At 40.4% G+C, this 25,887-nt stretch overlaps 1 protein-coding gene across 1 annotated transcript in view; it reads right to left on the bottom strand.

Moving 5' to 3' along the window:
* Nucleotides 1–4,659: 4,659 nt before the first annotated feature.
* trappc9 (trafficking protein particle complex subunit 9) overlaps nt 4,660–25,887 on the bottom strand; it is a 242,784-nt gene continuing 221,556 nt past the window's right edge. The window contains exons 23-24 of the mRNA XM_061742257.1: nt 5,555–5,778; nt 4,660–4,888 (exon numbers count right to left, since the gene is read on the bottom strand). Coding sequence (XP_061598241.1) covers nt 4,691–4,888; nt 5,555–5,778 — 422 coding nt within the window. The 3' untranslated portion in view covers nt 4,660–4,690. The remainder of the gene's footprint in view (nt 4,889–5,554; nt 5,779–25,887) is intronic.

Genomic DNA, 25,887 nt, shown 5'->3' with positions numbered 1-25,887 from the left:
TTCACTCCTTTTTCACTCATTCACTCCTTATTCACTCATTCACTCATTTTTCACTCCTTATTCACTCATTCACTCCTTATTCACTCCTTATTCACTCATTCACTCCTTTTTCACTCATTCACTCCTTATTCACTCATTCACTCCTTATTCACTCATTCACTCCTTATTCACTCATTCACTCCTTATTCACTCATTCACTCCTTATTCACTCCTTATTCACTTATTCACTCCTTATTCACTCCTTATTCACTCATTCACTCCTTTTTCACTCATTCACTCATTTTTCACTCCTTATTCACTCATTCACTCCTTATTCACTCCTTATTCACTCATTCACTCCTTATTCACTCCTTATTCACTCCTTATTCACTCATTCACTCCTTATTCACTCCTTATTCACTCATTCACTCATTCACTCCTTTTTCACTCATTCACTCCTTATTCACTCATTCACTCCTTATTCACTCCTTATTCACTCATTCACTCCTTATTCACTCCTTATTCACTCATTCACTCCTTATTCACTCCTTATTCACTCATTCACTCCTTATTCACTCCTTATTCACTCATTCACTCCTTATTCACTCATTCACTCCTTATTCACTCATTCACTCCTTATTCACTCCTTTTTCACTCATTCACTCCTTATTCACTCATTCACTCCTTATTCACTCCTTATTCACTCATTCACTCCTTATTCACTCCTTATTCACTCATTCACTCCTTATTCACTCCTTATTCACTCATTCACTCCTTATTCACTCCTTTTTCACTCATTCACTCCTTTTTCACTCATTCACTCATTCACTCCTTATTCACTCCCTTTTCACTCCTTTTTCACTCATTCACTCCTTATTCACTCCGTATTCACTCATTCACTCCTTTTTCACTCCTTTTTAACTCCTTATTCACTCATTCACTCCTTATTCACTCATTCACTCATTATTCACTCCTTATTCACTCCTTATTCACTCATTCACTCCTTATTCACTCCATATTCACTCCTTATTCACTTATTCACTCCTTATTCACTCCTTTTTCACTCCTGATTCACTCATTCACTCCTTATTCACTCATTCACTCCTTATTCACTTCTTATTCAATCCGTATTCACTCATTTACTCCTTATTCACTCATTCACTCCCTTTTCACTCCTTTTTCACTCCTTATTCACTCATTCATTCATTCATTCATTCATTATTCACTCCTTTTTCACTCCTTATTCACTCCTTATTCACTCCTTTTTCACTCCATTTTCACTCCTTTTTCACTCATTCACTACTTATTCACTCCTTATTCACTCATTCACTCATTATTCACTCCTTTTTCACTCATTCACTCCTTTTCCACTCCTTTTTCACTCCTTATTCACTCATTCACTCCTTATTTACTCCTTATTCACTCATTCACTCCTTATTTACTCCTTATTCACTCATTCACTCTTTATTCACTCCTCTTTCACTCATTCACTCCTTATTCACTCATTCACTCCTTATTCACTCCTTATTCAATCCATATTCACTCTTTCACTCCTTATTCACTCCTTTTTCACTCATTCACTCCTTATTTACTCCTTGTTCACTCATTTTTCACTCCCTTTTCACTCCTTATTCACTCATTCACTCCTTATTCACTCCTTATTCACTCATTCACTCCTTATTCACTCCTTATTCAATCCGTATTCACTCTTTCACTCCTTATTCACTCCATATTCACTCCTTATTCACTCATTCACTCCTTATTCACTCCCTTTTCACTCCTTATTCACTCATTCACTCCTTATTCACTCATTCACTCCTGATTCACTCATTCACTCATTATTCACTCCTTATTCACTCCTTATTCACTCATTCACTCCCTTTTCACTCCTTTTTCACTCCTTATTCAATCCGTATTCACTCTTTCACTCCTTATTCACTCATTTTTCACTCATTCACTCCTTTTTCAATCCTTATTCACTCCTTATTCACTCATTCACTCCTTTTTCACTCCTTATTCACTCCTTATTCACTCATTAACTCCTTTATTACTCCTTATTGACTCCTGATTCACTCATTCACTCATTATTCACTCCTTATTCACTCCTTATTCACTCATTCACTCCTTTTTCAATCCTTATTCACTCCTCATTCATTCATTTCTTTATTTCTTTATTCAGGTCCTGCAGGTTCCTCTGCAGATCTGGACCAGGAACCAGCAGGAACCGTAATCTTCCCCCCCGTCCCACCGTCCTCTCCGTCTTTCCATATCAAAGCAGCCGTCACTGTTCACGCAGATTCATTGATCTGTTCATGCAGATTCATTGATCTGTTCATGCAGATTCATTGATCTGTTCATGCAGATTCATTGATCTGTTCATGCAGATTCATCGATCAGTTCATGCAGATTCATTGATCTGCTCACGCAGATTCATTGATCTGTTCATGCAGATTCATTGATCTGTTCATGCAGATTCATTGATCTGTTCACGCAGATTCATTGATCAGTTCATGCAGATTCATTGATCTGTTCATGCAGATTCATTGATCTGTTCATGCAGATTCATTGATCTGTTCACGCAGATTCATTGATCTGTTCATGCAGATTCATCGATCAGTTCATGCAGATTCATTGATCTATTCATGCAGATTCATTGATCTGTTCATGCAGATTCATCGATCTGTTCATGCAGATTCATTGATCTGTTCATGCAGATTCATTGATCTGTTCATGCAGATTCATTGATCAGTTCATGCAGATTCATTGATCTGTTCATGCAGATTCATTGATCTGTTCATGCAGATTCATTGATCAGTTCATGCAGATTCATTGATCTGTTCATGCAGATTCATTGATCTGTTCATGCAGATTCATTGATCTGTTCATGCAGATTCATGTGCGTGAGTGACTTATTCCTCACGTCTCGTCTCCAGCTGAGCTGATTTGTTTTGCCTCTAAATGAAAATCTCTCGTTTGCTTTTGTAACTAACTAATATCGAGCGGAGAGGAACTGCCTCGGCCCAGATTGATGGAGGATTTCAGGCTGATTAGGATCAGAATTAGAGGTTTTTCTGCTTGTGCTGCAGTTAATGAAGCTGGAGGTTAAAGCAGTGGAAACATCTGATTAAAACACAAATAAAAACTCATTTAAACTCAATGACTGATGGTTAAATTCTGCTCTGGGCCCTTCGGTTCTGAGAAGGTAAAGTCACTGTTCATGTTGTTGATGAAGGATTAAATAAAACCAATATCTTATTTGGAACTCTATAGTATCTGTAATGTTTATTATTATTATTATTATTATTAATATTCATATTATTATTATTATTATTATTATTGATAATAATAATAATAATAATTATTATTATTAATAATAATCATAATACTACGATTATATATCATTAGTATTATTATTCATATCATTATTATTATTATTATCAATAACATATACATTATATATATATATATATATATATATATATATATATATATATATATATATATATATATATATATGTGTGTATATATATAGTTATTGGGATTTTTTTTGTAGTTTTAAGCGTCAAAATGTCATGTGGTGCGACCGTCCGACCAGGACTGTTGTTTTGAAAACTTTTTTTGAAATCACTCTAAATGTTTTTAAATCAATCTTCTTCTATCTGGCAGGATTTCCGAAACGTCTTGTAGTGTGTAAGATTGCAACACATTTGCATTTATATTTCCATCATAATATACAAACAAAGTTTGACTGATGTCCATTTTATGAAATATCATGTGGTGCGACCATTAAAAAACAACCATTTCTGTATAATACTGAAAACTTGTAAAAATAAAAAAAAAGATGTTAAGGAAATGTATTTATTTTAATATGAATCACGGTTGCACCACATGACTTTTTTTTAAGGCTAGTGCCAATTCATCTTGACAAAAAACTCTGAAATCACTTAATTTAACATTTTTATATGAATTTATGTGTACACAACTTTCTTAATGTTTGAACTACGGCAATAGATGTTCTTTTTTTTATTATTTTAAAATTGACCTGTTGAAAATCCTTATTTGTCATTGACCCACATATATGTAAATGAGTGTGCAGGACGTTTCCTGGGGCCAGAAACAGTGCCTGGAAACGCTTAAATCATCATCAAAAACACCTTTTTTACACCTTTATTTACAGCGTGTGTTTCATCAGCAGTTTAAAGACACAGAGGTGACGACGGACTCTTCAGGTTCATCTAAACAACCCGGATTAATTTAATCCTCGTCGGTCCGACAGAAACACACGGATCACTGAATACAGATAAACCTAATCAGCTCAAACTGCTGCGGCTACGTCGTTAGCAGGACGTCGTTTACTCTCAGATACTTCATCACAACTCAGATTAACCTGGAGACACTTTCCTTTCAGCAACACAAACACGGTCATCTCTTGAAAATGTGTATTTACATGTAATTCAGTTCATTCATGTTTTGGGGGATCCCGGAGCCCCGCCCCATTTAGGGCCCTAAGCCCCGCCCCTTTAGGACCCGCCCCCTTTAGGGTCCTAAGCCCCGCCCCTTTAGGACCCTAGGCCCCGCCCCCTTTAGGGCCCTAAGCCCCGCCCCCTTTAGGGGCCTAAGCCCCGCCCCCTTTAGGACCCTAAGCCCCGCCCCCTTTAGGGCCCTAAGCCCCGCCCCCTTTAGGGCCCTAAGCCCCGCCCCCTTTAGGGCCCTAGGCCCCAGCCTGCAGGGGCCCCTCCCGGGCCCGGACGTGCACGCTGGGCAGCGTGAACCAGGCCAGCGGCAGCTCCCGCCGGCTCCGGTCGCTCCGGTCGTTCCGGTCGTCCTGGAACTTGATGTTGAGGTAAAAGTCTCCGGCGTAGAGGAAGAGCAGCGCGCCTTCGCAGACCGAGCTCCGGCCGGAGTCCACCTGGAGACGGAAACGGCAGGACGAGACGTTAATGACCGCTGAACCGGAGACCCCAGCCCCCCCAGCCCCGCCCTGAGGTCTGGACTGATGAGACATTTAAGTTCACATTGTTGCTTCTGCTGTTTCGTCTTTGCAAGTTCTGTATGACTACGTTATCTTCTACATTAGCACCTACGATCCCCCTACGAACCTTTACGCCCCCCCTACGAACCCCTACATCCCCCCTACGAACCTCTACGTCCCCCCTACGAAACTCTACAAACCTTTACGAACCTCTACGTCCCCCCTACGAAACTCTACGAACCTTTACGAACCTCTACGTCTCCCCTACGAACCTCTATGTCCCCCCTACGAAACTCTATGAACCTTTACAAACCTCTACGTCCCCCCTACGAAACTCTACAAACCTTTACGAACCTCTACGTCCCCCCTACGAAACTCTATGAACCTTTACGAACCTCTACGTCCCCCTACGAACCTTTACGAACCCCTACAAGCCCCTACATGCCCCTTCCTGGTTTGTGGTTCTAGTTTGAAATGATTGGATACTGAAACTAATGAATTTCACCGTATTTCTGATCTCGTATTTCTGATCTCCACCGAACATGAAATCTGGGTAAAATGACTGAATGAAGTTAAAACCGTTAAAAATGCCCCCGGACTCACGGCGTGGATGTAGAAGGTGCTGGATCCGATGAAGGTGACGGCCCGGTCCAGGTCGTGGTTCTGGACTCCGTTCTGGTAGTCCTGGTACGGCACCACGGTCAGGGCCAGCGGCCCCACCGGGCTCCTGCTGCGGTTGGTCAGTTTCACCTCCAGCGTCACGGCGTCGCCCACCACGCAGTCGGCTACGACGTCGCAGTCGCACGGCTGCCCGTTCACCAGCACGTCTGAGGAGAAGAGAGGAGGAGGTTCAACTACCAGGTTCCTACCGGAGATCAATGAGACGCTTTCACCGTCCTGAAATACTTCATATTGGTTAGTGATGCACCGAATGTTCGGTAACCGAAATTGTTCGGCCGAAAAAAGCAAAAAGAAAACACTTCCGGTTTTGGTGGAATAAGTGGAGAAAAAAAACAATTAATAACGGCAGTGCTAAATGCAGCAAACATGTCAGATCATTACTGGGATGTGGGAAAAAATAGAGGACACGAGAAATGATCCAGGCTGAGTTGGATTTGGGAAATCGCTCGGTGATGGAGACGTCACGGGACGCACAGCAGAGAAAAGGGCCCGAACTACCGACGCGGTGGAGAAAACTCACCGTCTGATATGTTTGATGAAATCCTCCAAGAAAATAACCCAGAAATGAAAAATGAAAAATGAAAAAAAAGTACAGTAAGACAAATTGTGACTGGCGCTAATTTCCCTGCTCTTCTGATGCTGTTGCATCCTCACTCCTCTCTGTAGCGTCTTTTTCCTCTAAAGCCGCGGTGCAAGTGTGTTTTTTCAAGAGAAGAACGTAGTTATGTGTCGTTGTTGGGTCGTTGTTTTCTTTGAAAAGCCTAAAGCACATTTATTTGATTTATGCAATGATGAATAAAATTGGCAAAATAAATGAAAAACTGCTGAAGAACCATTGTTCAGTATGTTATTTGGTATTCGGCCAAGTGTTTATTATTATTTTTGGTTTCGGCCACAAAACCTAAGCAGGGCTAATTTCTGAGTTCAAGGAAAAGAATGAGATTGTTGGAAAAATCCAGTCCAGAGAGACCACGCAAACGCAGCAACGTAACTGTGAACCAGCACCAGCCCTGCAACCGGTTTGGTGGAAAAGGGGTATCAGAGAAGTTCCAGCTCCTCTCTACACCTGCCTTTTCTTCCCCCGGGCATCGTCTGCAGCCCACATTCCTGCTTTAAATGTGCCACTTTTATCTGTTTTGAATCTGAAACCTCTTTCCACCAGTTCTCCAGGAACATGTCGGGGTTTAGGGGTTGATGTTTCCACCTGCAGATGTTGATGTTTCCACCTGCAGATGTTGATGTTTCCACCTGCAGATGTTGATGTTGTTGCATCCAGATTTCCATTCCCCCCCCACCAGCGCTCTGACAGCGACACCCAGGAAAAGTATTTAGTTTCTTCCCAAGTCCTTGTTGCTAGGAGATGTGCAAAATTACACGAAGCCTACATGGGTTTCTAAAAGTGGAAATGCATTCTTTCAGATTAAAAAGTGAACAAAAGAGGACGGTTAGTCTGTAATGAGCTGATGAACTCCCACACGGCTCAGTCACACACTCCCACGGCCGAACGCTGCAGCGTTTCCACTCAGAACCGCAGAGAAACGGAGCCAACCGGGGGTTCGAGAGCCAATAACGACGCAGCAGCGGGAGCAACAACCGTCCACTTCAGCAACAACGCTCCACTTCAGCAGGAAAAGACCAGCAGAGTTAAAAACACCGGCGATTAAAGACCAGCAGAGTTAAAAAGACCAGGAGTTAAAAACACCAGCAGAGTTAAAAACACCTGTTATTTAATCAATAATGTGGGAAATAGCAGTTGTGACCGAAAACATTGGTCAACAATCAAGACCTGTCAATCACTGTGCGACGTCCTTAGTAAACACCTTAGACCACTTTAGCTTAACCACCTCAGCACCGAGGTGCTTCATGTTCAGTCGGCAGAACATACTGGCTGAGCAAGCTAAAAGCTACGAACCCCTTACGAACCCCTAAAAGTCCCTATGGACCCCTACAAAACCTCTACGAACCTCTACGAACAACTGGAAACTCCCTACGAACCCCTAAAAGCCCCTACGAACCTCTACGAACCTCTACGAACCTCTACGAACCTCTACGAACCTCTACGAACAACTGGAAACCACTGAAAATAAGTGAAACAGCTGATTTAAATAAAAAAGAATGGTTTCTCCATATAATTATTGACAGTCTTATCAGTTTAAACTCAGCGGAGACGGTAGTACGAGCACTGAGAGAGCAGCGGGACGCGTGCATGTTCAGGTACATGTTCAGGTACATGTTCAGGTGCATGTTCAGGTACTTCTACACCTCCGGTAACTGCTGCGTGATCAACAGTTGGGTCGGTGTGTGGGAGAGAACAGCCGGTCCAGGAGTTGTAAAAGCTAGAGTTAATAAATGAAAGGAGGGAGATGAAACCGGACCTTTACACCTTTACACTCCTCCAACGATGTTGCGTAACTGCGGCTCTTGTGTTAGCGGGGTGAAGCTTCCCTAGCAACCGTCGCCACGGCAACCGCACCGTGATGGGGGTGCAGAGTGAGAGAGGACAAACCCCCAAATCAGAGATTAAACCCACGAACCCCCGACGGCAGGTGAGGAGGACGAGAGTCACGCCGAGTCGCATCACGGAGAAAATATAGATGCTCTTTTAGCTTGAAGGTGACCGGAGCTCTACGGTCAAACTGATAACATCGTAACATCACTGTGAGCGTTGTGTCGGGGGTTTAAGAGGCTGAATAAATAGTTTACTGCTCTTCAGGAGTGGAAGCATCTGTGTTACTAAAATTAGCTCTGAGCTGTGAAAAAAACCCTCCCCGAACCGTCTGGAGATGCGTTTGGACGGAAAATAAACACTTTGTGCTGGAGAGGAAGAAACGCCCGTCACTTTTCAGAGGAGAGCAGATGTGAAGAAACGTCCTTCAGATCTGCGGCTGACGGTGAAGTCACAGCCCAGATCAGAGGATAATACACCCTCTTGTCCCTCTAACGCGGTTGTTTAAGGGTTTATCACCAGATTTAGAAAGACCTGGACTTGGTTGGGGGTGAGAGTCTGACTCGGCCTCGAAGCATTGGTTCAGTTTGATCATAATCACCGCAGGAACACGTGTCGAATCGAATTTAACGTGTAATGAAGAATGTCACGCCTGGGAACTAACCCTAACCTCTACGAACCCCTACGAATCCCTACGAGCCCCTACGAGCCCCTAGGAACCCCTAAAAGCTCCTATGAACTCTTACAAACCCCTAAAAGCCCCTAAAAGCTCCTATGAACCCCAGGAACACGTGTCGAATCTCGTTTAACGTGTAACGAAGTATGTCACGCCTGGGAACCAACCCTAACCCCGAACCCCCTACCACTAACCCCTAAACCTAACCCTAACCCTAACCCACTAACCCCTAAACCTAACCCTAACCCTAACCCACTAACCCCTAACCCTAACCCCTAACCCTAAACCTAACCCCTAACCCTAAACCTAACACTAACTCCTAAAACTTAACCCGCAGGAATGAACTTTACTGTCAAGTATTACAACTAAGATGTTCAGCTTCTTCCTGACTTTCATCAAAGTTAGAAGAAGGAAAGGCCACAAGAGTCCCACCTTAACAACACATGAACGTGCACAAACAGCCAGGTACGTGAGGCCACGTCCATGATACAAGCCATGTTAGCATATGATAATTACAGACGAGCTAAAGCTAGAGACGATGAGGGGTGGTCCTCATGTTCCATCATTGTGTTTCACCTGCTTGCCTTCAACGGGTCGCCCACGGAAACAAATACGAGGTACATTTTGGTCCAGAAGATAATGCATTTCCCTCAGCGAGTAAAACCAGCGCTAGTTGTTTTTTTAACTCGAGAACACTGAACTGAAATATTTATCAGAATGCAAAAAAGAAAAAGAACGTCTTGAGATCCCACATGTGATGGATGCAGCCGGGCCGCTGCTACTGTTCTGCACATGTTTTGTCCTAAACTTTATTTAGTTTCAAAGCTTTGACTTTTTCCAAAGTATGTGGGGAAACGGTGGATCCGTCACCACTTTTTTCTCGACATTTCGACTTTTTTTTCGAGATTGTACTTCAACATTAATCTCAACACTTTGACTTTTTTTCACAAAATTTTGACTTTTTTCTTGAAATTTTTACTTTTTTCTCAACATTTCAGGTTTTTTTCTCAAGATTGTACTTCAACATTAATCTTGACATTTCGACTTTTTTCTCGACATTTCGACTTTTTTTTGAGATTGTACTTCAACATTAATCTCAACATTTTGACTTTTTCTCAAAATTTTGACTTTTTTCCTCGACATTTCGACTTTTTTCTCGACATTTCGACTTTTTTCTCGACATTTTGACTTTTTTCTAGAAGTGCACAATGATGAAAAAAAAATCTTCCTCTAAAATATTATTTATATTTTTCTCCTACCTGACCCTAATACTCTGATTATCTGGCAATATATGTTATTTTTGTTTATGTCTGGTTTTTGGGGGTTATTTCTCTTCTTTTCTTCTTTCTGTTTGATTGTAACATTCTATTATAATGATAGAAACTTAATAAAAAGCCGCCCCCCCCTCCTCCAGCTCCGATCTCAGCTCTCTCTTCCCTCCCAGAGGCTGCTAGCGCCGCCGGGTCACCGCCTAGCGCTCCGTGACGGCGGAGGATGAGCTTTAAAAGGTTAAGGTGTGTTGCAGTCGGTTCTAAAAATAACCTGCCAGCCTCTGATGTCCCCGGAGCCGTAATCATCCCCATAACAACCACTCACGAGAGCGCTGTGCTGTCTCTCAACGCACGCTTAGATATTTCCATCTGCTGCGGTGGATGTTTCTGCACCGGAGGAACCGAGAGAATGTGCACATACGTCTGCTGGCCGTGTATTCTGGGAGTGTTCCAACATCTCCACATACTGGGTTGCTGTGGTAACAGCAATTACAATAATCATTGACTTACAGCTGGATTTTAGTTTTATTATTTACTTAGGGAACATACCGACTGGGCTGCACAAACAAGATGAGTATTTACTGAAAATACTGCTAGCAAGTAGTAAAAACCAACCTGATCTCACAAAAATCCGTGAAATGCCCACGACCTCTTACCACTATTTTCCGTGGTATATACACGGAAAATGGTATAATTCCGTGTGAGCACCACGGATATTGTACCATGCAAAGTCAACGGGATCCGTTGTCGTGATATATACACGGATTATTACATTATTATTATGTATATATTATTCTTTGTTATAGTGGCTAAATTATGAGTTTTTGTCGCGCAAGGTACTGTTTGTTACTGTCAGTTTGTAAAAGCATGTTTTTAACGCTGTTTTAGCAGTGTTTTATTGAGGTTTTAATGGGAGCACCAAGGATATTGTAGGCTGTTCCGTGTATATACCACGGAAAATAGTGGTGAGAGGTCATGGGCATTTCACGGATTTTTGTGAGATCAGGTTGGTAAAAAGGCAATAAGCAGGGAATGGCTGAGCCGGGAGTGTCCAACAATTTCAGAATGGATAGAAATAGTTAAAAAATCCACAATATTGAACAACTAACGTTCTCCTCAGACAGGAATCAGACGAGGGAAACAGGTACTGGAGGAAATGGAGACATTACTTGGATTTGGGATGACGTGTTAAGGATGTTTGTTTACTGTCTGAGGATATATGGAAGAACATGATGTATGTAAGTGCTACATGAACGAGGGATTAGTATAGAAAGACTGTTGTGGACATGAAAGGACCCCAACCCAAAGCCGCTACTCCAACCCGCCCAGACTCTTAAGATTGATGAAATATTTTTTCTTTTGCTCTATAAAGGGGTGGCCAATATGCCGCGATTGGAATCGAACCCGCGTCGCTGTACAGGGGAAGGTTTAAGTCGCCTGCTCAACTTATTGAGCTATACGGGCGCTAGCGCTCGTGTTTGTGACGGAAATAACTTGGAGGGAAAAAAATCCATTCAAAATGGCAGGGAAAAAATTAAAATATGAAAACGGAAATATGAAGATGAACACAGGACGTTTTTAACAGAGTGGGAGAGTTTAATATATATAATATAGATTAAGCAATAAATGACGACAGGCCGTGGTTTACGCTCATTATATCACAGCTGAGCGGCGTCTCCGGGCCGACGTCAAATGATGCATTACTTTTATAAAACGGTTACCAATAATGCAAATATATTATATATAATATAAGTTTTAAAATAATTAATCAGAAATACATATTATCCAGTAAAAATATCCCCACTGTGTAAAACAATAGTCCATCTCTCCAGATGTAGCTCCGCATGTCGGAGACAGGAACTCCTCAATCAATCCATCCATCCATCCATCCATCCATCGATAGCTCCTCCCCGCTAACGTTAGCTCCTCCCCGCTAACGTTAGCTCCTCCCCGGAGATCAACGTTTACCGTCAACATGACTCATTAATTAACGAAAATAAAAAATAAACTTTAACACCAGCTACTTTCTGTTACCTGCTGTAACCGTCATAAATCTGTACCAGTTGGTTGTTGTCATGGAAACATTGTTGCTTCCCTGACGTGGAATGATCTGCTGTGATGAGACTTTAGAATAGAAGCCGTGGTATAAGCTCATTATACCACAGTTAACAACCAATCAGATCATTATACCACAGTTAACATCCAATCAGATCATTATACCACAGTTAACAACCAATCAGATCATTATACCACAGTTAACAACCAATCAGATCATTATACCACAGTTAACAACCAATCAGATCATTATACCACAGTTAACAACCAATCAGATCATTATACCACAGTTAACAACCAATCAGATCATTATACCACAGTTAACAACCAATCAGATCATTATACCACAGTTAACAACCAATCAGATCATTATACCACAGTTAACAACCAATCAGATCATTATACCACAGTTAACAACCAATCAGATCATTATACCACAGTTAACAACCAATCAGATCATTATACCACAGTTAACAACCAATCAGATCATTATAGCACAGTTAACAACCAATCAGATCATTATACCACAGTTAACAACCAATCAGATCATTATACCACAGTTAACAACCAATCAGATCATTATAGCACAGTTAACAACCAATCAGATCATTATACCACAGTTAACAACCAATCAGATCATTATACCACAGTTAACAACCAATCAGATCATTATACCACAGTTAACAACCAATCAGATCATTATACCACAGTTAACAACCAATCAGATCATTATACCACAGTTAACAACCAATCAGATCATTATACCACAGTTAACAACCAATCAGATCATTATACCACAGTTAACAACCAATCAGATCATTATACCACAGTTAACAACCAATCAGATCATTATACCACAGTTAACAACCAATCAGATCATTATACCACAGTTAACAACCAATCAGATCATTATACCACAGTTAACAACCAATCAGATCATTATACCACAGTTAACAACCAATCAGATCATTATACCACAGTTAACAACCAATCAGATCATTATACCACAGTTAACAACCAATCAGATCATTATACCACAGTTAACAACCAATCAGATTGCAGGATTCCACCTTTCCTGTTTTCTAATAGTATTTTTATGTCTCAGAGAAAGCAGGGAGTGAAGGATCATGGGTAGTTGATGTTAGGGGTGGGCGGTATGGACTAAAAAATGTATCACGATCATTTCTGGCATTTATCCCGATAACGATAAAAAAAATACCAATTCAACTCCACCTTTGTAACTATAAATCTATCTCACTCTCAGATCCATGTTTGTTACACAAAAACCTCATCAACGGGAATTTATCTTTCTTTCTTTCTTTCTTTCTTTCTTTCTTTCTTTCTTTCTGACTCATTTCTTCCTTCCTTCCTTCCTTCCTTCCTTCCTTCCTTCCTTCCTTCCTTCCTTCCTTCCTTCCTTCCTTCCTTCCTTCCTTCCTTCCTTCCTTCCTTCCTTCCTTCCTTCCTTCCTTCCTTCCTTCCTTCCTTCCTTCCTTCCTTCCTTCCTTCCTTCCTTCCTTCCTTCCTTCCTTCCTTCCTTCCTTCCTTCCTTCCTTTCCTTCCTTCCTTCCTTCCTTCCTTCCTTCCTTCCTTCCTTCCTTCCTTCCTTCCTTCCTTCCTTCCTTCCTTCCTTCCTTCCTTCCTTCCTTCCTTCCTTCCTTCCTTCCTTCCTTCCTTCCTTCCTTCCTTCCTTCAGCTTTACACAAAAACGTCATCAACAGGAATTTATCGTTTTTGACGGTTTATCGTGAACGGTAAAATCTCTCCCATTCCTAGTTGATGTGAATCTTTGCAGTAACAACACTGGTTAGAAACCCCTGGACTAGATGACTCTGTCTGCTGTGTTGGTTTATATGTACTGTGTTATTTTTACTGGTATGACGTATATATTATGTAAAAAAAACTATTCTCTAATGTGAAAATACAAAAAAAAAAGAAGTTTAAAAGAAAAGAGGATGAGAAGGAACATTTCCACATGTAGCAGCTTCAACATCCTGAACTCCTTCTGTAGACGATTTAAACCTCACGGTAACATTACATCACTTATCTGTGCTCACCGTAACATTACATCACTTATCTGTGCGCTTTAAACATTTGCAAACTCACCGGCTCCTTTTTCCACGCTGCTGCCAAAAATACGACATTTCTAAGCCGCCCTTTTTCCTCCTTTGATAAATCACACAAAGGGAAGTGAAGTGTAAAGGGCTTTCACAGTCCGACATCTGCGGCGTGTAGTTATTTCTCTGTTAACTAGGACACGTTTAAAAGAGGCTTCAGCCCAAACTGCAGCTGGTGCAGAAAGTGAGGCCGTTTTTAAAGACGGTGCAACAATAACAGCTCGAGAGCCGGAGCAAACAGGGGTCGGCAACCCAACATGTTTTAGATCCATATTGGACCAAAAACACAAAAAACAAATATGTCTGGAGCCGCAAAAAATGAAAAGTCTTGTATCAGAATTAGAATGAAGGAACACATGCTGCATGTTTGTATATTAGTTATAACTGGGGGAAGATTTTTATTTTCATTATACAGTTCGAGAAAAAAGTCGAAATTTCGAGAAAAAAGTTGAAATTTTGAGAAAAAAGTCGAAATGATGAGAAAAAAGCCAAAATTTCGAGAAAAAAAAAAAGTCGAAATGTCAAGATTAATGTTGAAGTACAATCTTGAGAAAAAAGTCGAAATGTTGAGAAAAAAGTAAAAATTTCGTGAATAAAGTTGAAATGTTGAGAAAAAAGTCGAAATGAGAAAAAAGCCAAAATTTCAAAAAAAAAGTCGAAATGTCAAGATTAATGTTGAAGTACAATCTTGAGAAAAAAGTCGAAATGTCGAGAAAAAAGTCGAAATGATGAGAAAAAAATCAAAATGATGAGAAAAAAGTAAAAATTTCGAGAAAAAAGTCGAAATATCAAGATTAAAAAGGAAAGGAAAAAGGAAGAAAAAAGAGGAAAAACCCGAAAAAAGAAGAAGAAAAAAAGAAAAAAGGAAAAGAAAAAAAAAAAGAAGAAAAAAAGGTCAAACCAGGAGCCACTAGGGCGACGCTAAAGATGTAAAATGCGGCTCTAGAGCCGCGGGTTGCTCATCCCTGGTTTCAACAATAACAGCTCGTCTCTAACCGGAGCGACTCCTGAACTCTCTCCTCTCTGCAGGAACATTACTCATCCACAACGTTCAGCAGCGCTTTCATCCGCCACGCTGACTGTGTTTACTCAGATAAAAGCTCTGGTTTCTCCCAGCGCTGCTGCAGCTCTGGGTGCTGGAGTTTTTCTTTCCTTCAGAAGCAAACGCACCGAAAAGCAGCAGAAAAGCAGCAGAAAAGCAGCAGAAAAGCACTCCGATATGGATTTATTGAGACATATATCACTGCAACATTTACAGTGGGGAAAAGAGTATTTAGTATTCAACTATGAGTACGGAAGAGAATCAGGGCCGGGCAGAAGAAAGAATATTTGAGAGAGGAAGATTTTTATTTTTATTGTGCACTTTATTAATGTTAGATAATAATAATAATAATAATAATAATAATAATAATAATAATAATAATAATAATAATAATAATAATAGATTAATGTTAATAATAATAATAATAATAATAATAATAATAACTTGTACTTAAATAGCGCCTTTCATGACACACAAGGTCGCTTAATGTTGAAGTACAATTTCAAGAATAAAGTTGAAATTTCACCTTTTTTCTCAACATTTCAACTTTATTCACGAAATTTTTACTTTTTTCTTAACATTTCGACTTTTTTCTTTACATTTTACTTCAACATTAATCTAGACATTTCGACTTTTTTCTCAACAATTTGACTTTTTTTTAACATTTCGACTTTTTTCTCAACATTTTGACTTTTTCTCGAAATTGTACTTCAACATTATTCTCGACTTTTTGACTTTAAAGGCTAAAACACGGCACCAGTTATTTGTGTCCAACAAAACATTCCTTTTTAGGGCATAAACAAAAAAATACCAAAACTTGTAATGTAATGATGAAAAAAAAAATCGATCTAGATGTACAAATCGATTTTTAGGAATTAATATAAGAATCGATTTAGAATCGGAAAATACATTTTTCCAACACAGTAGTGTCAGTCTTCACGGCAACGTCTAACATCCAGACGTAGGAACTGCTGCAGAGTTTCAGGCCGGTCATTCAGGACACTCGTCTTCCCTCTGAGGTTCATCCAACTGGACAACAAGTGAGACACTGGTGTCACACGGACCGAGGTGTAAATGGCTGTTTAACCCGCTGGGAGAAAGAAGAGGCTGAGAGTCGCCAGACTTTATAGTCAAGTCCAACCCAGAGACACGACCGCCGGCCGTTAGACACGTGAGAGTCTTTAAAACTCATTCTAACCAACTCTAAGAGGTTTGCAACGAGTCCAAGTCCAAGTCACCAGACTTAAAACCAGGATTAAGGCTGGGTGGTTTGGACTAAAAAATGTATCACGATAATTTCTGGCATTTATCCCGATAACGATAAAAATGACGATAAAAAAATACCAATTCAACTCCATCTTTGTAAATATAAATCTATCACCACATTCAGTCTTTGGAGCCCCCAAACTAAATGCTAAATGCTACTAAACTACACTAATTAAATTGAATGAATAAAAACCAATTAAATGAGTTACACCTGTACTGCAAAACTGGAATGACTCAGATCCTCCATGTCCAAGTCGAAATGTTGAGAAAACAGTCGAAATGTCGAGGAAATAGTCAAAATTTTGTGAAAAAAAGTCAAAATGTTGAGATTAATGTTGCAGTACAATCTTGAAAAAAAAGTCAAAATTTCGAGAAAAAGGTCAAAATGTCGAGATTAAAAAATAAAAGGAAAAAGGAAGAAAAAGAGGAAAAAAAGGAAAAAAAGAAGAAAAAAGGAAAAAAAGAAAGAAAAAAGAAGAAAAAAAGAAGAAAGAAAGAAGAAAAAAGGAAAAAAGGACCTGACTCCCCACCACGGCCATCATCAGCTGGTCTGTCATTTAAACCAGGGGGAACTTCCACCGGCTGTAATGTCAGCACCAAAAATGGGTTTCCATGGCAACAGCTGCATGCCAGCCTCATCACCAAGTCCAATGTCAAACATCTCTCTGGAGCTCTTATGGGTCTTTCTACCCCCATCATGTCCCGGCCAGTTCACCGTCCTGTTCCTGCGGTTTCTTCCCGTTACTCTGCAGGTTTGGTGACGGTTTTTGAGACGTTTGCTGCCATCAAAGTTAAAATGAGCTTCCATCTATCAAGAGTCTCATTTTCCACATGTCATGTGAACCTGGGCCAAAGTCAACAGGCTGGTATTGTCCTGGTACCTGTAGTGGCCATCTGTCCTCCAGGGGAATTATTAAAAAACTATAATAAACTGAATCAAATCAAACGGCCACTGAGACACCGAGGGAGTGAATTTACGCAGGATAAACAGTCCATTGCCCAGGAAAAGAATAAAGTTTCTTGAGGTTTATTCCGTTGGCAAACAGAGAACAATGGCCCTTTGCTGTCTCTCTTGCCCCGGTAAAAAACCATCCGCCCTCCCACGTGCCTCACCTGTGTCTCTCCTCACCTGTGTCTCTCCTCACCTGTGTCTCTCCTCACCTGTGTCTTTCCTCACCTGTGTCTCTCCTCACCTGTGTCTCTCCTCACCTGTGTCTTTCCTCACCTGTGTCTCTCCTCACCTGTGTCTCTCCTCACCTGTGTCTCTCCTCACCTGTGTCTCTCCTCACCTGTGTCTCTCCTCACCTGTGTCTCTCCTCACCTGTGTCTCTCCTCACCTGTGTCTCTCCTCACCTGTGTCTCTCCTCACCTGTGTCTTTCCTCACCTGTGTCTCTCCTCACCTGTGTCTCTCCTCACCTGTGTCTCTCCTCACCTGTGTCTCTCCTCACCTGTGTCTTTCCTCACCTCTGTCTCTCCTCACCTGTGTCTCTCCTCACCTGTGTCTTTCCTCACCTGTGTCTCTCCTCACCTGTGTCTCTCCTCACCTGTGTCTTTCCTCACCTGTGTCTTTCCTCACCTGTGTCTCTCCTCACCTGTGTCTTTCCTCACCTGTGTCTCTCCTCACCTGTGTCTTTCCTCACCTGTGTCTCTCCTCACCTGTGTCTTTCCTCACCTGTGTCTCTCCTCACCTGTGTCTTTCCTCACCTGTGTCTTTCCTCACCTGTGTCTCTCCTCACCTGTGTCTTTCCTCACCTGTGTCTTTCCTCACCTGTGTCTTTCCTCCCCTGTGTCTTTCCTCACCTGTGTCTTTCCTCACCTGTGTCTCTCCTCACCTGTGTCTCTCCTCACCTGTGTCTTTCCTCACCTGTGTCTTTCCTCACCTGTGTCTTTCCTCACCTGTGTCTGCCAACCCATATATGTAAACTCACCCGGTGCCTTCAAAATAAAAGCATGGTTCAGCACCAAAATAAACTTAATCAATACTAAATATCATAAACAAACTAAAGGTGTGTTCCCAACACTAAACCACAAAAACTAACTAAATAATAAATGATTAAATGATGCAAAAGTGATAAATAGCTCCAACAGTACCAATGGTACCAACAGTACCAATGGTTCCAATGGTACCAATGGTACCAATGGTACCAATGGTACCATGGTCACTGGTAAAACCACTTCACCCCAAACCCCCACCACTGTGTTTCTCTTGAGCTTCCACTTCCACAAACTCACCTGTAAACAAACACCAATCAAAGTGTCACCGTCTCATTTTCCAATTTTCCAAATGCTATTTACTCACACTTAGTCCCAATTAAAATAACTCATTAATTAAAGTCAATCAAGCTCCTGCTTGAGCTCAGCGTTTACAGAAACTCAGTCAGGAGAACACGAGCTCTGGTTCTAACGTTGACAACAAATCCCTTCTGAATCTGTTTTATCATTATTTTATCTGAGTTTCTGCCCAATCAGGGTCCAGATCAGGGGTCTAAACCCAACATGTTTTAGATCCATACTGGACCAAAAACACAAAAAAACAAATATGTCTGGAGCTGCAAAAAATGAAAAGTCTTGTATAAGCCTTAGAATGAAGAAATGTTTCTATATTAGTTAGAACTGGGGGAAGATTTTTTTTTTCATTACACAGTTCGAGAAAAAAGTCGAAATGTCGAGAAAAAAGTCAAAATTATGAGAAAAAAGTCAAAATGATGAGAAAAAAGTCAAAATTTTGAGGAAAAAAGTCGAAATGTCAAGATAAATGTTGAAGTACAATCTTGAGGAAAAAGTCGAAATGTCGAGAAAAAAGTTGAAATGACGAGATTAAAAAGGAAAGGAAAAAGGAAGAAAAAAGGAAAAAACGGAAAAAGGAAGAAAAAAAGAAAAAAGGAAAAGAAAAAAAAGAAAAAAAAAAGGTCAAACATTTTCTAAAAAGCCACTAGGGCTTCCGACCCCTGATCTATAGGAATCGTCTGACGTCTATTCCAGCCGTGTTTGAGTGAATTTAGAAAAACAAAGATCGTTTCAAGTGGAAACGCCAGGAGCAAAGTTACCAAACAAGAGTTATTATTAGATTTATTTTAGAAACCCAGAAGTGTCATGAAGCTCATTTGCTGCGTGTTTTAGGAGAATATTCACTAATTGCTCACTGATGGCAGATAAAGGCAGACGTTGAACTAAAGGTTATTATTACGGTCCGTCAAAGCAGAATATTAATAAAGACCAGCTGTGAGGAAGGAATTAGGAGAGGGGGATGTGGAGGATGTGGATGAAAATCTCTTTTGTAATGTTTGCCTTCCTCTAAGACAGGGGTCGTCAACCCGCGGCTCTTTAGCGCCGCCCTAGTGGCTCTTAGAGCTTTCTAGAAAATGTTTGACCTTTTTTTTTTCTTTTTTTTTTCCTTTTTTTCTTCTTTTTCCTTTTTCTTCTTTTTTTCTATTTTTCTCTTTTTTTCTTCTTTTTTTCCTTTCCTTTTTAATCTCAACATTTCGACTTTCTTCTCGAAATTTTTACTTTTTTCTCGACATTTTGCCTTTCGCCATTTGTCTTCATTCTAATTCTGATACAAGACTTTTCATTTTTTGCGGCTCCAGACATATTTGTTTTTTGTGTTTAGATAGTCAAAGAAAAGGTCCCAAATCTGGTAGAATAAAAGGGTTTGTCCCTTAAAAACGGGATGACATTTGTCCCAGTCAGCAGCCGTTGGGATAAAGTGAGAGTTTTATCAGAGATCCACATAACCAGAATACTTTTTCTAGCCCAGTGCAACAGAATATGTAGAAGATCTTTGTTACTGAATTCAGCTGGAAGTTCGTCCTCTAATCCCAACAGGCAAGTCCAACGTGTAAAGGGCTTAAAAATGTTATGAAACTGTGAAATAATTGCAGACCAAATTTGCTGAATGTGAGGATGACTCCATACACGATGAACGTGTGAACCTGCACTGGTTTGACATTTAATACGAGCATCGGAAAAGTTTGGCTTCATTCTCTGCTCGGCCTGAGGGGAGAGATAAATATATCTATATAGATATAGATCCTAAATGTTAAACTGTCTTTCCCATATTGAACTGGATAAAAGAAAACTAGTGGACTAAACAAAGCATCCTTACAATTACTAGGGGTGGGCAAAAATATCAATATGCCAATATATCGTGATACTTTTCCAGCTGATTCAATATCGATATTCAAAATTTGAATATCGATTTAAAATTTTTTTTTTTTTTTAAATATTTGTATTCCCGATTTTTTCCCATTTTATCACCCAGTGCTCCTACCTAACAGTCCTGGGCATTTCCATCCTCTACCAACCCCGGGAGTTCCTCCACTGAGCTCAGGTCTCCTCCTTAACCTGAGGAGTGAGCAGGCCGCATCTTTTCACCAGACAGGGTGGATATCGATTGTTAAAAAAAAAAAAAAAAAAAAATCACGTTTCAGACGGGTTGTAAATCTAATACGACTTTATTGTATACGTTGTCGACAAAAATCGATAGTCAAAATTGTCGATGATGAATTCCATTGTCGACAATTGTCGCCAGTCAAAACATTGTTTTGACTCAGTTTGTCCCATGAATTGTCACTATAATCTGATGATCGTGCAACTCGGATTTTAAGATCCATAAAGCTTTTTACAGTTTTCTGCAAACTTTATATAACATCGCAATATATCGCAAAATTTGGATATCGCAATATCGTATCGTATCGTGACTCAGGTATCGTGATGTGTATTGTATCGTGAGGTCCTTGGCAATATCCACCCCTAGCAATTACATTTAATAACAGTAGTTCATAGAAGTATTTCTGTTATCTTGCAGAGACTTTCATCCCATCTAGTCTGTTTTTAATGCGGAGTGACCAGAACAAAACAGAGTTCCTAAAGATTTCGACCCCTCGATCCCGTCCAACACGTCCAAGCTGAAACCCCCAGAACAAATTTCTCCCAGATCCTCGTCTGAAATCTCTGGACTATTTTCAGGCTTTAAATGATCCGTAAACGATCAAACATGTTGTAATTTCCATTTTACACGGGGACTCTTCCGGGACTCGGGGGTTCCATCAGCGCTGAGCCGTGCGGTTTGTAGCGAAAACGCTAAGATTATTCAAATACCCTGAAGCTTTATAGCCGCGTATAAAAGATACACATCCAATCTAAAGCATTTTAGGCTAATGACGATAATTCCTGGGAATAACTTTGACTTGATTATGCTAATGTGGAGCTCCTGCAGCTGCTGGATCTGGAGCTCTGGCTGAACAACTCTGAGGGAAACCTGCAGCATCGCTACGGTACAAAAGTATTTATTTTTATTTCTAAAGCCGGTAAAATAACAGATGAAACCAAATGTTCACATTATTATTGAGCTTTATTTCGAATATGCAAATTAGAAAGAACAATACTAAAAAGTAAAAAAAAAAAAAAGACAAGGCAGACCTCGCAGATCCACCAGCATATTCGAAAGGGAGTAGGATTGAAGTAAATACTTATCAGGTCCTACCCCTAAATCTTATATTCATTTTTCCAAAATAGCAAGAGAATCAATGAGCTTACTTATAGAACACAAAAAAAAAACATAATAAGTCTATATATCAACATGAATATACATCCATTTACCAACATATGTACATATAACTATATATCCATATATATTAACAGAGATATACCCATACATAAATACTGTATGTATAATATATCACTATATATCCATATACATACATATATATATATAACATGTTTCCATAATATTAATCTATATCTACACATATTAAATAAATCTATATATTCATTCAGTTCACAGGAAGACAAACTCTTTGTTTTTCTCTTCATGTCAACAGTAAAGTTGAGGAACTTTTTGGGTCAGAGATGAGAATCTGAAGTTTCTGTACGGCCGGTTAACGTTCGGTAAAACTGCCCTTGTTTGACTTGGTTCGTTTAGCTTGACTTGTTTAAACGAGTCCAGTTAAATGAGCATGAGGCTCCTTTTAAGAAATGAGACTCTCTAGCGCCACCCTTCACCACGACGGCCGTCGGGGGTACTGCAGCCAACAGTGAAGCCGGCACGGGAGAACGGGGAGAACGTGCATGCAGCGTCATGTGACGTCACATCCACAGGACAGCGCGGGAAATTCAGGACCGAATTGCAGCACATTTTGCAGCAACAGCCTGTTCAAGGCAACGGAGAGATACACTAGAGGAAACATTCTTTTGGGTTTGGAACGCTTCATCTGACATTATTACTAGAAAACTTAAAATGTATACGGATTTTTTTCATAAATCCTGCCACAATCCGGCCTCAAGCTCCTTTAACCAAACCAAGTCAAATGTCCCAAGTTACCCAAGTCAAGTTAAATGAGCGAAGTCAAACCAATTACTTAAACAAGTCAAGTTAATTTGTCTAACTTGACTTGTTTAAGTTAATTTATTTAACTTGACTCATTTAACTTGGTTCATCCACTTCTAGTCCTCCTCTCTGTCCAACATCTTAGATTTATCTTCCATATTTCTCTGATCGTCTCATCACTGGAGTCGTGTGTTTATTCAGTCTGTCCTGCATCAAACGTGATGCAGCTCGTCCTCGTCCTCTACAGACTCTTCCTCCTTCCTCCTTCCTTCCTCCAAACATCCAATCCCAACAGCATCATCTTTTATTCCCTCTGTTGTCGTAAACTAAGACAATATTTCAAATGTGAGACGTTCAGGCGTCTGAAAACTGACGTCTTTGTTCTTTTTCTTTGGAGTTTGTTCCTGCGATGACCCTGAATGAAACGAGGCTCGTTAGTTTCTCAGAATCTCCTGGTGCACAAACATCGTCACGTTGGCGTTAACTCAGGACACGGAAACTTCACAGGAAGTTTGACCGATTTTTACCAAATAATCAGGACGAAACTGATGAAGGAACCGACCTGGACCAGAACACGTTTTCTAAAGTTTCTGGTGAAACAAAGACAAGTTTGTGTTTTCTGCAGCGAGTATTATTAGGTATTAGAATTAGGAGATGAGAAAGTTTCATGAATTGATGGTTTTATTTCAGGCTGATGTGCAATATTTCCCTCTAGAGCAGCGGTCGACAACTTAACATGTTTTAGATCCTTATTGGACCAAAAACACAAAAAACAAATATGTCTGGAGCCGCAAAAAATGAAAATTAAGTCTTTTATAAGCCTTAGAATGAAGGTGAAAGGAGAAATGTCGAGAAAAAAGTCGAAATGTTGAGAAAAAAGGCGAAATGTTGAGAAAAAAGTCAAAATGTTGAAATGTCGAGGAAATTGTCAAAATTTCTTGAGAAAAGTTGAAATGTCAAGAAAAAAGTCGAAATGTCGAGAAAAAAGTTGAAATGCCGAGATTAATGTTGAAATGTTGGGAAAGAAAGAAAAGAAGAAAAAAGGAAAAAAGAAGAAGAAAAAAGAAAAAAAAAACAGAAAAAAAAGGAAAAAAAGGTCAAACATTTTTTTAAAGCTCCAGGAGCCACTAGGGCGGCGCTAAAGAGCCGCCTGCGGCTCTAGAGCCGCGGGTTGCCGACCCCTGGACTAGAGACTCTTAGAGACGACTCAGACTCATGTAGCTTATTAGCTTAATCTTTCCTGTGGTAATAATTATGTACAACGTGTGACCAACACAGAAACAGCAGACATGTCACTCTCTCAGAGTTGATACAAGTTGTAAACTATAAAGCTTAGTTTTCCTGTGGACAGAGGAATTAAATCTTACAATAAAAAATTAATTAAGAATTATTAAGCTTTGTGAAAGCTTTAGCGGTAGCATCCGTCACGTGTGAGGAAACTGGAAAAGACCTTGGAGAAGTTGGAAGCTCGGCTTGGTGGGAATTGATCACAAATTTGTTTGTCTGATTGGAGTCGCCATTGATGAACCAGAGACTATTGGCAGACGGAAAATTATTATTGTTGATTCTATAATCTGACCTTGACAGAGCAGCCTGGCAGGTTAGTCCAGTCACAATCTCCCTGGTGGAATAGAAACAAGACGCTCTGCCCCCACTGGCCCCCCCTTCCCAGGACATCTGTGGACCTGGATCAGAACTGACCGAGCCGTCTGATAACATCAAGGACATTGGCTGAGGAGCAGCTCTGAGCAAAGTTCACAGACTTACCGCTACACACACACTTGCCCACCCCCCATACCCATGCCAGTTATGATGTTGTTTGCTGTGTGTATGTTGCCTTTCTGTGCTGAGGTGTTTTTTGCACCTTGACACTGGGTATTTAATACACTTTTTCCCCCCCTACTCCATCCCAGTGTCATCCTTCCTCCAAGAAATGGCGTCCGTACAAACGGTGCCAGCGGTGTGAACCGGAGTCAAGTTCTCTCGTCTGATTTATGTCTGACTTGGCAATAAAGTTTTTTCTGATTCTGATTCTGATTCTACCATCACATATCTGCTGAGCAGAGGCTGTAGACCCCCCCCCCCATAATTGACGTAGACGTTGGGGTCGTCTGAGGACGACAGCCTGACGGCGGTTGAGTCAAATGTAACTGTTTGACTCATCACCGGCAGAATCAGTCATCACAGAACTGTTCCCATCCCTTGTGAGAGCGACTGTAGCACGGCGTCAGCGCCGCCGCTGTCATACTCCCTTCTCCCCGCCTCATTACTCTGCTCTGCCGCTCCTCTCATTACGCTGCAGCGCTAATTAGACTAATGAATCCACTTTACCTTCACAAAGCAGACCTGGTGGAGATTCAGACCTGGTGGGGGTTCACACTAGGGCTGGGCGATATGGACCAAAAGTCATATCTCGATATTTTCTAGCTGAATGTTGATACTCGATATATATCCATATTTTTTCTGTGCCATAATTGGGGTTTCCCCCAAAGCATTATAGCATAGCATCTCTGTTAGCATCTCTGTTAGCATCTCTGTTAGCATCTCTGTTAGCTTCATTTCTTAAAAAAACAGTCAGTTTTAATACAAAGCCTCGTGCCAAATGTCACACAGGTTCCTTTATTAACAGAGGTCTGCACAATATCAACATGTATAAAACAAATGAAATAAAAATAAACCGCCTGCATATATAGAATAAAAATGCTTCTTGAAAAAAATAAAACAAATATCCCTTTCCTGCATAACAATTAAATTAAAATACACTGTAATTAATACAATGTAGACAGTAACAGGCAGACTTTTCCACTGAGGTTGACAGTTGTGCAAATAACAAAACATTTGTGAAAATCTCAAATAAAACATTCAAGTCAATTTGTCACAAAATAAGCTACATCAAAATCATAAAAAAAAAAAAAAATTAATAATCGATATAAACGATATTGTCTCATACCATATCGCGTTTGAAAATATATCGATATATATTAAAATCTCGATATATCGCCCAGCCCTAGTTCAGCCCTAGTGGGGGTTCAGTCCTGGAAGGGCTGATCTTC

The sequence above is a fragment of the Cololabis saira genome, chromosome 15, assembly GCF_033807715.1.
Source record: "Cololabis saira isolate AMF1-May2022 chromosome 15, fColSai1.1, whole genome shotgun sequence".
NCBI lineage: Eukaryota > Metazoa > Chordata > Actinopteri > Beloniformes > Belonidae > Cololabis > Cololabis saira.
The sequence above is the reverse complement of the archived record's forward strand: the minus strand, read 5'-3'. Positions and strand labels throughout refer to the sequence as shown.